The sequence below is a fragment of the Wyeomyia smithii genome, chromosome 3 (genome assembly GCF_029784165.1).
Source record: "Wyeomyia smithii strain HCP4-BCI-WySm-NY-G18 chromosome 3, ASM2978416v1, whole genome shotgun sequence".
Lineage (NCBI taxonomy): Eukaryota > Metazoa > Arthropoda > Insecta > Diptera > Culicidae > Wyeomyia > Wyeomyia smithii.
The window spans coordinates 166,491,189-166,506,635 of NC_073696.1; the positions used below are offsets into that span (position 1 = coordinate 166,491,189).

A 15,447-nucleotide genomic window follows, 5' to 3' on the forward strand; every position below is an offset into this window, starting at 1 on the left:
TTGGGAATATACCGATGCACGAAATTGATTAATCCCAGGAAACTTCTCGCTTGCAGTTCTACGTTTCACTAGCATTGATGAAACCCATTCAGAGGCTTCGTTTACTCTTTCAATTATGTCCTGACTTTCGAGTTCTTTCAATTTGCTCTTCAAGTGGAAATGGGATTCGTCGTAAGCTTTGACAGACTGGTGGAATGGCTTTATCAATTTTTATGCAAACTTCGATTCCATTTATACAAGGAAATACCTTATTGTTGACCTTTAAAAAAAAAGATTAACCGCTGTAGTTCCAGAAAGAAGTGAACATTTGCCACCACGGATTACATAAAATTTCTCCTGGTAGGATCTGCTGTTGAATTTTACGTTGGTCTCAACTTCACCTAATACTTCCAATGGTTTGTTTGATCCGTAGCTGTTGAAAGTTTTGCTGCTACCTTTCGTTACTCCATAGGTTTCGAATCCAATTCGTTCAAGAACACGCCAGTCTTCTTCGCTCAGTATATCTTCATCAGCTCCTGCGCCCACTTTTGAGATTGATTCATCATATTTCAGGTATTTTAGGTTCCCGATTAGGTTTGGTATCCCAGGTAGCTAGTTGATGATCAATGGACTCATGCGTACGACCTATTGCCAACAGTTGGTCTGGTGTATAGTCCTTCTCCAAGCATTTACGTCGAAATGGTAGGTTCTTTGTTGTGACAATTACCTGATAGTGGTAGTATGCTATCAGCTTGGTCACCAAAACCACAGTAGGATGTGTGTTTATTTTTAATCGAATGACAAAAGCGTCAAGTTTCTCATTAGATCCAGTTATCAACTATCGGAACTTTTGTCGTTCGTACGCTTTTGATACTTGCGGTATGAAATATGCGTCAAGTAAATGCATTGCAACTTGCTAGCGATTTCCCAACAGATGGTCGTCGTTGGGTTGAACCTCCGATATTATTTTACGGACATCTTGTCCTCCGAACAGCATGAGAGATTTGAATTTTTCCTCATGATCTTCTACGCCCTTCCATGCCAGATAAGCATCAAAATGTTCTCGCCACTTCTCCCACCGTGAAGCGGTCGGTCCTTCACCATCTTCCACAAACGGCGGTATGAGTTGGTTAACCTGTTTCGGGAAAAATTTATTTATATGGGAATTTACCTGTTCCTGGTTATTACGAGCATATAAGTTTAAGTTGAGTATAACGACACATTTCCACTCAACCTTGCGTACAGAAGTATTGGTCAACCTCATGTCATAACTCATGGTATCTTGTGTGTGAATAAGATTTACTAAATTCTCCGCTCAACCTCATTGTGGAAATCTTGGTAGACCTCATTCCATAATTCTTGGTTTCTTGCGCGAGATTCTCCCATTGGTCAAGAAAGGACTGTTGAAATAAGAAAATCAAATTTTTTTTCTTGATCTCTTCAACTTCAACAAAGCAACCACTCTTCTTTGACTATGGCTCGTCAGATTTATCACAAATTTTACATTCATACTTCAGAGACATTCGATGAAGAGGTCTCGTTACCTGTGTTTCCAGGTACCTTTCCCTCGAGGGACCGTAGTGTTCGTCATACCTACAAATTAGTTCCAATTCTTTTCCGTACTCACCATTGGCCAAGCTACATAGTTTTCAATTCTGTCAAGGCTTTCTCTGAAATGCTTTTATCTAAGTTGGGTTTTCTTCTACTAAATTATTGTTGAGATTTTTTTTCCAAATTCGATTATCCTCGTCGCCAAAATGTAAGGCTGCTTTTTTTGGTGGTTGGTAATAGAATAAACACAGACTAACAGACATAACACTTCGAACAAATTTTCAATAAATTCATCGTTCGGATGATTCCAGTACTTTACGTTAGTAACACTAGCACCATCTGCTGTCATGTACGCGCTGCGTCATGTATTTCGACATCAGCGCCAGCGTTACTGCATGTGTCAAATGAGGAACCACAAAATATGTATGAGACTGCATGACAGCGCCCCAGACGGCGTTATCGCGTGATGATTGTTATTCGATTGGAATTTGAAATGATCGTTTTTTGTGGCGATGGAGCTAGGTTCCAGTGTTACGTCTGTTAGTCTGTGGAATAAACTTTTACTGTCTGACGTTATTAAGTATAATAATTGAAAGCTTATTTAAAATTCAAAGCTACTTTGTTTCATAACCCACTGCGATCCTACATATATAAAAATCAGAAATCCGTAAATAGCTAAACAACCCAATTACATGAAAGAATGCTGATTTTGGTTCACTTTTTTGCCGAAATAAGTTAAGTAACATTCATTCAAAGATGACTAGTACAAGATTTCTGACTCTTGCAGTATACATCGGACACGATTGTCGCTGCGCGTGAACAAAAGTCTAACTAATTTGTATACTGGTAATTTGAATGGTGAAAGGTGAAGCACTTTATTTTCGATATCCTTGTATGGTACTGTCATCTGATTTCCAATATCCTTGCACGGTGCGGCCATCTAACTTTCAACATCCTCATATGGTGCTGTCATCTACTTTTCGTTTTCATCTGGCGGATTATACACGATAAATTTGTTTTGCTAATAACCATAGTTATATGCGAATTTAAGTCATCAGATGGCAGCACTAACCGTTGTAAAGGTGTCGTGGGCAATATATATAAAAAAACTGGAAGTTAGGAATCTTGTTCTACACACCGAATTCCCGAAAGCCAATTTCAGTAATCTTTACTGAAATTCAACAATAAAAGCCATATACTGAAATTTCAGAATATAACTGTGTACAGTGTAATTCAGCAACTCCTTTTGCTTTACTGACATTCAGCAATGTTTACTTCAATTGCTAAATAGTCGGTATCTATCTGGGAGGGAGAAACAAATACTACACTCAAAACAGAGAACACGCATATGCGTCGTTTTCTGATAGCGTGTAACTGTCTTCTTGCTGTACGCTCACTCTGGGCTACTCAGCGACTGAGTTGAATTTTAATCATTTTTTTCAGTTGTTCGAAGACGTCAAAAAATGATTAGAATTAAATTGATCATGGCGGCAAATTTCCTCAAAATTGGGTAACTGGTGCTTGCATGTTGTTTTTGTTATTTTTTTGCAATTAAAAGCAAACAGCAAACCAAGCAAACCGTCTGAAAAAAGGAAGAAACAAAAATGTTTGAAACTAGTTTTTTCGGTAGGTAATTCATAATTTGAAATGATTGACTGCAACTAATGCCAATTTTTCTTTTTCACCAGGACTCGTTGGTTGGATATACGGCGAATAAATTCAAAGATCTCCCGTGTACCGGCGAACAAAAATAAACTTCTTGAAATAAGCCTTTTTTTAAATAAAATTCATTAAAAAGGCAGAATATAATAATATCGAGTCAATAATGATAATTTTTCCGAAATTTCCTCATTGAAGCTTAAAGTACTCATTTTTGAGTCGAAAATGAAAAACTTTTACGCATCGCGCATCAGGTATAAATGGGTAATATTCACTCAATTTTTATAACATTCGGTGGTACTCAAAAATGAGTAAAACAACTACTACTCAATTTTGAGTACATACGGTTTTAGCGAAACTGATTAGGTTTTGACTCAGTTTTGGGTTATCCAGAGTGAGCGTGTAACGCATGCATGACTCAAACAAAGTTTTTAGTAACATCAGGAATACTGAATGTGGAAAATTTACAGACTAATTTTACGAGTCTGTGCTTTTTTTTCAATTTGCCGTTTGCTTTTCCAGAGTTTTGAGTTCGACCGTGATGAAGTGTGTTCGAAGTTGTACCAAAGCCTTAAATCCAGAGAAGCGCAAGTTCAATAAACGAAGTACGCTAGCATGATTATTACTTAAAGCTTATGAAATTTATTATTCTACGTAAAAACAAACCAAAATATCTTATAAAACAACAATAAATACAAAAACTGTTTGCGATGAATATTTATTTTCGAGCACCGCGATACCTTTCAGTTATAACAATACTCATCGCAAAAAATGCTCTTTTTTCCTTGGTTCAAATTGACAGTCAATGACAGCTCATTCTGGTTCATTTTGACACTCACACAGCTTCGTATCCGTTTCTCCCTTCCAGGTATCTATCATAGACTGCTTCGTATTGCGGCTGTCAAATGAAGAAAAAAAAATAGTTTATCGGGAAGAAATTTATTTATAAAATGGGTCCGGACATCGAGCAAGTGCTTCAGAACATAAATGTCGAACGTTGCGACGTGGAGAATCTGCTTGGTGAGTAGAATAGTTAATTATTCTCGTATTTTCAGTTCGCTATACGGTAGAGGGCATTGGCATATGTTCCTCGGCCATCGGATGGACTTCGGCGGCACATTTTACAATAAAAATGCTCATATTTGTACAATAAGGGTAAAATGAAATAAATCTTTAAAAAAAATCGATTTTGAACGTGTTTTCAAACCCATATGAAGAATTCCCACTTAACTGATATTTCAGTAATCTGACGGACCTTTGTTGAATTCTATCAGCAAAGTACTGTCAAAATATGCGGCGGATGACATTACTGAATGTTCGGCAACGCTTTGAAAATTGCTGGAAACTCAGTAAAAGTCTGTCAAATATGGATGACATTTCATATTGCTGGAAATTCAGTAAAGTCCCGTCAAACAGAATGACATTTCATATTGCTGCAACGTTCAGTTATTTTTTCATTGCTGAATGGATTACTGATGTTTCAGCGTGGCAAAATTCAGTTAAAGTTTATTGAATTTCAGCAAAAAAAGTTTAGTGTGCACACACGCACACACACATACACACACACACGCACACACACATACACACACACGCACATACACACACGTTACTTACACATACACACACACACACGCCACTCACACATACACACACGCCACTCACACATACACACACACGCCACTAACACATACACACACGCCACTCACACATACACACATACACATACAGCTTGATATACGACACACCATACCTACACTATCGGCAGCACCCAAACGGCTTCCAAGTCTTCCAATGGTCCCCAATGCCGTTCACGACTAATATCGGGCTGTATTTCAACATCGATATCTGGATTAGATTACCACTGGTGGGGTCCAACTCAGATCGAAGGGAAGCCGAACTGTTCGCCTTGACGGACGGTCGACCAGGGTCTTCTCTCAACACGGAATGTCCTTTTATAGCGTCACTCAGTGTGGGGAACTTGGGTGATTGGGGGAAGAACCAATCACGTGGAAGCATCACTGCTTTCTTTCTTCGTCGGTTACGTTGGGTGATGAATGCGATGCCAATTGGCTGGCATTGCTAGCCAATGGCTGAATGCGTGAAATCATTTCGTCTATGTTTTTGAAGTCTGCGTTAGGGAAATATACCAATCGTATGAAAAATGTATGTGGATATTCGACCTTCAAACTTCTCCCAAATTTTCACGGAGTAAAAAGAAAATGGTAACTAAAATTATCACACAGACTAACAGACGTAACACTGGAACCTAGCTCCCCACAAAAAACGATCATTTAAAATTTCCAATCGAATAACAATCATCACGCGATAACGCCGTCTGGGGTGCTGTCATGCAGTCTCATACATAGCTAGGTTCCAATGTTACGTCTGTTAGTCTGTGCCAAAGCTAAAGCCTCTAAATGTAAAATTGGGTAAGATTTCTGAGCATTATTCGGTGAAAAAGATGTAAAATGAAATTACTCCCCCAAGACCGTATCCAGAAGCATCAGATACAACAACCAAAGGCTTTTGAGGGTCATACAATTCCAAAAAATCCGTTGCCATTCAAGCACTTTTACTTTTTTCAAAAGCCTGCCTACAATCTTCATTCCACTCAAATTTGACGCCTTTTCTCAAAAGATTGTACTAGTGATACAATTTCGATGATAAATTAGGGATGAATTAGTTGTAAAAATTGATCAACCCCAAAACGATTTTAACTCAGTTACATTGCTTGGTGCTTTGGCCCTCTGAATTGTGGAAATTTTATTTGAGCAAGGAGAAAGCCCTCCCCGCTAATGATAAGTCCAAGGAAGTTTAATTCTGTTACGAAAAAATTGCATTTATCAAAGTTTATTTTTATGTTTGCACTCTCCAATCTTCTAAAACTAAATTTAGCTTCTTGATGCAATCTGCTTAATCCACTCCAGCAATAAGAACATCATCTAAGTAACATGAGACATTTTCAATTCACTCCAAAATTTGATCCATTACCTGCTGGAATATAGCCGTGCTAGAAGAGGCTCCCTGAGGTAATCGATTGTATGTATATAAACCCTTTATAGTATTTATTACCATAATTTTCCTAGACCTTTCTAAAAGTGTAAATTGTGTATAAGCCCCCTCTAGGTCCAAAGCACAAAATATTTTGCAGGCAGAAAGCCTAGCAAATATATCTTGAGCCACAGGTAAAGGATAAGAATTATGAATGATACATTTGTTGATTAAAACTTTGCAATCTATAACCAGTCTTATGTCGTTATTCTTTTTCATAATCACTATTACTGGAGACGCCCACTTGCTTGTCTTAATAGGGGTAATAACTCTTTCATTTTCTAACTTGTCAAGATAATTTAAAACTTTTTCTCTTAGTCTGTATGGAACATCGTAAGCCTTTTAGAAAATAAGAGTATTAGTTTTCAATACCAAGTCAGCTTCAAAACCTTGAATGAGAATAAACATATATTTTTTTTAAAATATTTGGAATTTGGAATTTTTTTTTACGCGGATTCCGGAATTTACGCGGTTTTTTTACGCGGATTCCGGAATTTACGCGGTTTTTTACGACGATTCCGGAATTTACGCGGTTTTTTACGCGGATTCCGGAATTTACGCGGTTTCTTTTTACGCGGCACGTATCCCCCGCGTAAAAAGCGACTTTAGTGTATTTGTTTCCCCTTCGATTCGGTCCGGTCCTGGTTGCTCCGTAGCACTTGAATTTAAACCGCTAGGTCCCGCTTCTTCCGTATGAATTGAGTTTAATCCACTAGGTCCAGGTTGCTGTTCATCCAAAGAATTGACTACATTGTTTCTTGAATTTTTCAGTCGAAAGCATTCACGTTGTAAATGCCCTCTTTTTCCGCAAAAATCACAGAAACGATTTTCGAAACGCTGTTAATCCTGTTTCTGCCAACCAGCTTGCTTGAAATGAACATCCCTTTTTATCGAATTACTACCTCTAGCTTGGTTATGGTTTTTATAAGGCTTGAACCCTAAAGGATATTTCACCGGGGTTCTATTTTGGAAATTCCTTGGACGAGAATCATTAAACGTTGAGAAAGTACCGAAACCGCCATTTTGTTTCAACGAAGCTATCTGTTCCGTATGAGAACCAAATCCTATAGCTTTTGCACTATTTTGCGCCAATTCCCAAGTCGTAATGATCTTTTCTGCTTACGCCAAAGTCAAGTTTTTTTCCTTCAATAATGTCGTTTGCAGATCGATATCTTTTAACCCAGCTACAATGCGTTCCCTTATCGTCGCTTATTTAAATGTACCGAAATTACAAAATTTTTCCTGGAATTTTACCCCCAGAACAAAATCTTCGGCGGACTCGCCGGGGTTTTGTACACGTTTATTGAATTTATAGCGTTGTATTAATTCTGATTCAGTTTTATCGAAGCGCAATTTTAATTGATCGATCATCGACTCATAAGGAACATCAGATAAACTTGTAGTAGGAAATAGTAGTTTTAATTCTAAGAAAACGATTGAACCGCTCAAAGTAATAAAATGAGCTTTCTACGCAACGTTATTCATATCGAAAAAATATCCAAGCCTTTCAACCCAATTCGCGAAAGATGAACCTCTACGGTATGGTTCAACCACAGACTAACAGACATAACACGTCGAATAAATTTTCAATAAAATCATCGTTTGGATGATTCCAGCACAGACTAACAGAATAACACTTCGAACAAATTTTCAATAAATTCATTGATTGGGTAATAACTGTGTCCTTCGTTTGGCCTTCGATAGCCGCCTTGTTTCCGGGATTTGCTGGCCCAATATTTCTCCTGATAGGGCGATCCTGTTCCCCGAAGAGAGCCTCCAGATTGTCACCACCAAATAAAACCACCGTGAATATGAAAAAACACTACAACTCTATTCGCTAATTTCTATATTCAGTTAATCTAACATCTTAACTATAACAATCGGAATTTAACGATGAACAATAGATTCACATCTAGCGTGCGATTTCAACCGTTGATGGCAAGCGACTGACTCCGTCCGATCGCACTCGCTCTTATCCAGCATCGATTTGTCCCGGCTGCACGAACAGACATACGGCCCATCGGCGAACGCACTCCTGCTTCGTGCGATGTTCCCTTATCGGTTATCAGTTTGATTGATATTGGCTGCATACGTTCGGATATAACGATAGAGTGACCAAACATCCTCACCCGCCCTGAAGTAGTTAGACTTCTGAAAGAGAAGGAGAAAGAAAACAGTCACGTCGACGTACTGGCTGACATCATCATGTTGGAACGATTACTGGCATGACTCTTGATCTGTTCCCGTCGCATCTTCAACCTGCGGCAGGAAGCACAGTTTCTCCACTGGTCGAGTAAGGGATCCTGTAGCCGTTTCAATAGTGACCACTCGAACCACTTCATCCGTGACAGGGTACAGCTGACTGATTCGTCTTAACTTCCATCGCATTGGAGGTTGATTAGCGTCCATAACAACAACTAGCCGACCGATTTCCACCTTCACCGGCTTACTTACCAAACAGTCCCAAGCCGTGGTGTGGCCTTTGCTGTACGTAAGAGTCGTCTCCATTCCACTCGGTCCATGGCTGCAGTTCGCCAGCTCTGCAGTCTGCGTAGGGTCCGCAGGTCGTCTTCCACCTGATCGATCCACCTTGCCCGCTGTGCACCTCTCCGTCTTGTCCCTGACGGATTGGTTTCAAGAACTATCTTTACCGGGCTGTCGTCTGACATCCTTACAACATGCCCAGCCCACCGCAGCCTGCCTATCTTAGCGGTGTGGACGATAGATGGCTCCCCAAGCAGCTCCTGCAGTTTGTGGTTCATTCGCCTTCTCCACACTCCGTTTTCCATCTGCAGTCCACCGAAAATGGTACGCAGTAACTTCCGCTCGAACACCGCAAGTTGGTCCTCCACAAGCATAGTCCATGTCTCATGCCCGTAGAGGACTACCGGTCTGATCAGCGTCTTGTAGATGGTTAACTTGGTGCGGCGGCGAATTCTACTCGATCGAAGCGTCCTCCGGAGACCAAAGTATGCACGATTTCCTGCCATAATGCGCCGTTGAATTTCTCTGCTGGTATCGTTGTCCACCTTCACCGGCCGCTCCCAATTTTTTGTCCTGCTTTGAAGCTGCACCAAATATTCCGATTTCCAGCGTTTCCAAAAGTCTTGCAACTGACGCTGGACCAATTGATACTGATTCAAACGATTCAATGGCACAGTACTATAGTCGGGTTCAGGAATGGCTTGAAGTGATCCGCCCGTTAAAAAATGCGCTGGAGTCAATGGTTCCAAATCCGTCGGATCGTCCGATATTGGAGTTAGGGGCCTGGAGCTCAGACATGCCTCTACTTGCGTCAATAACGTGATAAAATCCTCCGTTGACACTGGGTTCTCACCTATAACACGTAACAAGTGGTACTTCGCTGAACGAACAGCCGCCTCCCAGAGGCCTCCGAAGTGCGGTGCCCCTGGGGGGTTAAAATGCCAATGAATGCCGTTTGCTGAGCACTCTCTGGCAACCGCTTGTTTATGTTGGGGGTCTTTTAACAAAGCAAATAGCTCTCTCAGTTCATTCCTAGCGCCGACAAAATTAGTCCCATTATACGAATATATGTCTGACGATCTACCCCTCCTGGCAAAAAATCTGCGTAACGCTTGCAGAAACCGCTCTGTTGAAAGGTCCGTCACATGCTCCATATGCACAGCCTTAGTGCTCATGCACACAAAAATTGACACGTAAGTCTTTATCGCGGTTTGTCGCCTGCCCGCTTTGTTGTCTAAAGAGTTTCGGTTTTGCTCGGAAGCAGCGTTGGCACCGATGAATGATTTTCCTGGCCAAGTTCCGACCACCCAACGGCCAAAACCGTTGCCTCACAGTAGCTAGTAACAACTGAAGGCCTGCGTGCATCAAATTTTGGTGATAATGCAATAGTATAAGTTCTGTCAGCACATGCTTCGCCGGTAAAACCATCGGATGTTTAGCATCTGCTGGCTCTTGAGAATGTTCTAACCGCCCACCTATCCGTAGTATACCGTTTTCCGCTATTTTTGGATTAAACCATCTTAGTAAAGAATGACGTGAAACAGCCTCGCCTTTTCTTAGCCGTTTTAAATCCTCGAAGAACGTGTCCTGTTGGACCCTCCGAATAATGGCAAACTCTGCTTCTCTTAATTCCGCTGTTGTTATGAAACATCTATTTTCCTTTGGCATTGCCCTTGCCTTTAAGCGCAAACAGTAAGCAGTTACTCGCAATAACCTGGTGTATGATGAAAATCTAGCAATGTACTCATGCATAAACCCATTCTCGTTGACTGCCACCACAGCAGCCGCAATTCGTCTTCCTTCTAGCACTCCTTCCGAAAGATTTTCCTGCCCTTGGGGCCATTGGTCTTTTTCTTGTTTTAACCAATCTGGTCCCTCCCACCACAAACTGTTATCAATTAATACTTCTGGCGTTACTCCACGCGAAATTAAGTCAGCCGGGTTGCTCAAGCCTGGTACATGATGCCAAGTGTGCTCCTCTGTTATGGGTTGGATTTTAGATACGCGATTTGCTATATACGTAACCCAGGTTCCTGGGGAAGCTTGGATCCACCGTAGAACACAAGTGGAATCCGTCCAAAAATGCACTTCATAATTTGGTCCGATTGCTTCCGTCACCTTTTCCCATAATTCCGCAACTAGTCTAGCGCCACATAATTCGAGTCGCGGTAGGCTTTGAGTTTTTAATGGAGCTACCTTAAATTTGGCAGTAAGAAGCTTAACTGTGACCAACTGGTTTGCATCCATAGATCTTGCGTACACACATCCACCGTATGCTCGTTCAGACGCATCAGAAAAACAGTGAATTTGAACTGATGCTGCTGCGGATGCAATTACGCATCTCGGAATGCGCAACTCATTTAACAAGGCCAACTGCTGATGGTAAATCCGCCAATCTGCCTCAAGAGCCTCGGTAAGAGGCGAGTCCCACTCCAATGCATGCCCATTTGTATTTTTCGCACTCCATAAACGTTGCATAAAAATTTTAGCCTTCGTGATCGTGGCTCCTAGGAGACCCAAAGGGTCAAAGAATGATGCAATAATCGAAAGGACCTTCCTTTTGGTTAGTGTTTGATCTGGCGCCAGCTCGAGAATGACGAAACTAAACCTTAACGTGTCTGATTTTGGTAACCAAGTTAAACCTAAAGCCTTAACTGCAGAATCCTGCTCCCAGCTGATGCCATTTGTCTCTGGGAGCGCCAAATTGTTTTTCGGAATATCCTTCAATACTGCTACACAGTTCGATGCCCATTTCCTCAATCGGAATCCTCCACTTTCCAGCATTGCATCCAGTTGCAATCGCAGCCTTGTAGCTGTTTCGACATCATCGGCGCCTGTAATCACATCATCCATGTAGATATCGTTTTTAATAACGTTTGCTGCCAGAGGATAACGTTCCGCTTCATCTATCGCTAGCTGCTTAAGTGTTCGCGTTGCTAAAAACGGTGCCGGTTTCGTACCGTATGTAACTGTCTTTAACTCATACGTTTCCACCTCATCTTCCTCTCTGAACCGCCATAAAATACTTTGGAGAGGAGCATCAGCTGGGTTTATTCTTATTTGCCGAAACATTTTTTCGACGTCCGAAACGAGCATGATTTGACGCATTCTGCAACGAAGAACAATTGATCGTAGATCCTGCTGAATAACAGGACCCACTAGTAGAGCCTCATTCACAGAAATCCCTTTAGAAGCCCTGCAGGACGCATCAAACACCACACGAAGCTTCGTAGTGGTGCTCTCCTCCTTCACAACTGGGTGGTGAGGCAGAAAACATCTTTTAATTCCGGGTGTGCCGTCATCAACAATTTTACGCATGTGATCAAGTTCCAAATATTCTGAGATAAAATCGTGGTATTGTTTCCGTTAGTTATCATCCCGAGATAATCGCCGTTCTAATCCGACAAAACGTTTGAGCGCAATGTCCTTAGATTCTCCCAACCGTGCCAAAATGTCTTCGTTTTTTGGGAGTGAAACCGTATATCGTCCATCCGACCCTCGGTGGACAGTGGTACTAAAATGCTTCTCACAACGCCTTTCTCCAGGGGAATAATTATGTGTATCTCCTACTTCCTCGCAGGACCAAAACCTTTCCATCATCTCCTCCAGTTTGTCAGATATCGCGATATTGCAGGTGATCTGCGTCGAATTACTCAATGTTGCAGCCTCTCCGGATACTATCCACCCAAAAACGGATTCTGTTAACCGTGGTAGGCCTTCTCCTAATGACATTACCTTGCCAGTCCGAAAGAAGCCGAAGAACGATTGAATGCCAAGTATTATGTCCACACTATTCGAAACGAAGAATGACGGATCCGCTAGCTCGATCTCTTGTGGTATAACCCATTCCATAGTCTGCACCGTTGCAGTAGGCAATTTTGATGTCAATTTTGGTAATACTAAGAAATCCATAACCTCGGAAAATGTTGAGCTTCGCGATCTGATGTTCACGCGGATCGTATGCTTCACCCTAACGGAAGCTGCACCAATTCCAACCACAGAGATTTCTACCCTTTCCTTGGCAACGTTCATTTGTTTGCACAATCTTTCCGAAACAAAATTGCATTCGGATCCTGAATCTAATAGGGCGCGCGCTGTATGCCTCACACCATGATCATCCTCGATGATAATAACCGCAGTAGCTAAAAGTACCCTTGAATCACGCTGTTGTGCAACATTGGCTGTTACCTTCACAGCAGCGACATTACCAACCCTTGTATTCGGTTTCATTTCAGTCAGCGCCGCCTCCTTGCTCTGCTGTGTGGTCGACGTTTCTCCTACCTGAGAAGTTTTATTACTGCTATCTGCTTCCGTCTTAAAACAAACCATTGTGTGATGCCGACCGTTGCATCTTTTGCACGAAAATTTAGACGAACAATCCTTTGGCTGGTGACCCTTTCTGAAGCAATTTCTGCAAAGCGAGTGTGTGCGTAATAATATTTCCCGGCCAGCCGCTGCCATACGCTGAAACGTCGGACACAAATGTAACCAATGACTATCCGAGCATGCATAGCATTTCGCAGTTGACGATTGTATCGCATTGTGACTGGCCCGTATGGTAAACGGCCTTTTCTTCGGCGCTGGTATTACTTCTGGTTTTGGATCAGTGTTTCTAGTGAGTATAGCTTCCAATATCCGTATTCTACGGTGAAGAAATTCTGTTAAATCCTTGAGAGTGTCCTTTTCTTTAGTAGAGGACAGTTCCTCCCATCCCCTCCGGGTGTAGGTATCCAGCCTCGAGCTGAGAATCTCAATTAGCAAAAGATCCTTGTAGTCACCAGGTTCAATTACTTGATCCAAGGTTTGAGTGATTCTATCAAACCCTTCCAGCAGCTTATGAAGTTCCGATGATGACTCTTTTGATATAACCGGCAGCTTAAAGAAAGCTTGCACTTGCCTTAGTTTAAGCAGTTTACTGTTGTTATATCGCTTGAGTAGCGTTTCCCAAGCGATAGTGTAGTTCCCCTTAGTTAGCTTCAATGAATCAATTAATGCCTTGGCTTCTCCCTCAAGACAGCCCTTGAGATAGTGTAGCTTTTACACTTCCGATAGATCAGCCTTCCAATGTATGAGTGACGTGAAAAGGTCTCTGAAGCTGAGCCATTCGTCAATATCGCCATCAAAGCTCTGCAATTTTATTTGCGGTAGCCGTACATGCTCTCCCGATGACACCAGTGTGTTTTCAGCTCCCCGAATCGTCTGTTCCGATGTACCAGGTTCTCGACGCTCCTTGATCCGATCTATCAAAGATGCCTTCATCTCATAATACCGATCTTCGAAGAGTATCCTCTCTTTGGTGAGTGAATCTTCTTCTGCTTCATATTCCTCGTGAGACTCTATCTCGTTGATGACGTTGCCGATTTTTTTCCCAAAGATCATCTAAACGCCCAAGACGAACTGTTACCTGACTGGTCTTAGTGTTTGCATCCATCGCTTGGATGAATTTAGCAATGTTGGAAAGTGATGTTTGCAAGCCTCGGAGTTTTGTTTGTAAAGACTTCATCGATGTTGTCTTTTTCGCAGCTGCTGACGAAGCGGTCGAAGGCATGGTTGCGCTCAGATGAATAACTAGAAAAAATAGATGGATGTAGTTTTCCGAAAGTTGTCTAGCTTCTACTAGACATATACTGTTCCAGCCTACCTGGGAGACTAATAACTGCGCCCCTCACAGGAATTAGAAACAGTATCGACGTGCCTGGGTGTATTCACCGCTATCACAGCTGAACAGTAAGTGCCTCAATAATTTTCTCCGAACAAGTGGTCAGTTCGTACAATCAGGGGAAAGCAGCAATGTAGTATTCAACTAAACCTAACTTCAGCAGAACATATACTTATGCCTCACCTGGACAACTAATTACTTCGCCTGGACAAATTCAACTTCAACCGACAGAATATACTAGTCACCAGTAGCGTAACTTAAGGGCATTCAGGCTCCGATCCAAGAAACAATGCCACAAATTGTCGAACGGGAATTTTATTTTTAATGGCAGTATCAAAAACACAAGCCCCAGCTGGGCATATACCCAAAGGTAAATTTACCTGGGAGAAATAAATGTTGCGCGATGTCACTTCTGAGATTTTGCGGTTCCGATTAAAACGTTTGATTTTCTCTCCGATTTTAACCAATAGGTAGCATGCATCCATGCAGCATGCAATTTTCCGCGATGTATTTTACCAATGCAGTGACCGATAGCGACGAAATGACGTGGGGATACGAAAATTGGTGTTAGAATCACAAAATAAATTGTCCATCAGCTGGACATAGACTATGCTCTTTACTAACCTGACCGGCCGTAGAGCATCACCAGGGACTCTATCGATGCGTTGCTATCCCCAGTAGTTCCACGCGTTCTTCGCCTCGGTTGTTTCCGCGATGGCCGCTTAGCGTAGACCTGTGTAACAATGGCGATGAACAACTCCCTTTTGCAATGGCTTCCCTTCAGCTTGGCGTGGGTTGTAGTGAATCGTGTAGCGATGATGTTTCCGATAACCGTGATCTGGCCAACGACCCTCCGTGCAAATCCGTGTTCCGAATCCTTGTGTAGCCAATCCGGTTCGAAGGACCAGCAATGATTGGGTAATAACTGTGTCCTTCGTTTGGCCTTCGATAGCCGCCTTGTTTCCGGGATTTGCTGGCCCAATATTTCTCCTGATAGGGCGATCCTGATCCCCGAAGAGAGCCTCCAGATTGTCACCACCAAATAAAACCACCGTGAATATGAA

At 41.9% G+C, this 15,447-nt stretch overlaps 2 protein-coding genes across 2 annotated transcripts; both read right to left on the minus strand.

The window, feature by feature from the left end:
- Positions 1-895: 895 nt before the first annotated feature.
- On the minus strand, positions 896-12,042 carry LOC129728813 (uncharacterized). Its single transcript, XM_055687280.1, has 2 exons — positions 10,057-12,042; positions 896-1,114 (listed from the first exon to the last, which is right to left on the minus strand). The coding sequence occupies exons 1-2, from the start codon at positions 12,040-12,042 to the stop codon at positions 896-898; spliced, it is 2,205 nt and encodes a 734-aa protein (XP_055543255.1).
- Positions 12,043-12,090: 48 nt separating this feature from the next.
- LOC129728814 (uncharacterized) lies at positions 12,091-14,103 on the minus strand. Its single transcript, XM_055687281.1, has 2 exons — positions 13,879-14,103; positions 12,091-13,743 (listed from the first exon to the last, which is right to left on the minus strand). Exons 1-2 carry the CDS (start codon positions 14,101-14,103, stop codon positions 12,091-12,093), a joined length of 1,878 nt encoding a protein of 625 aa, XP_055543256.1.
- Between the last annotated feature and the right edge of the window lie 1,344 nt (positions 14,104-15,447).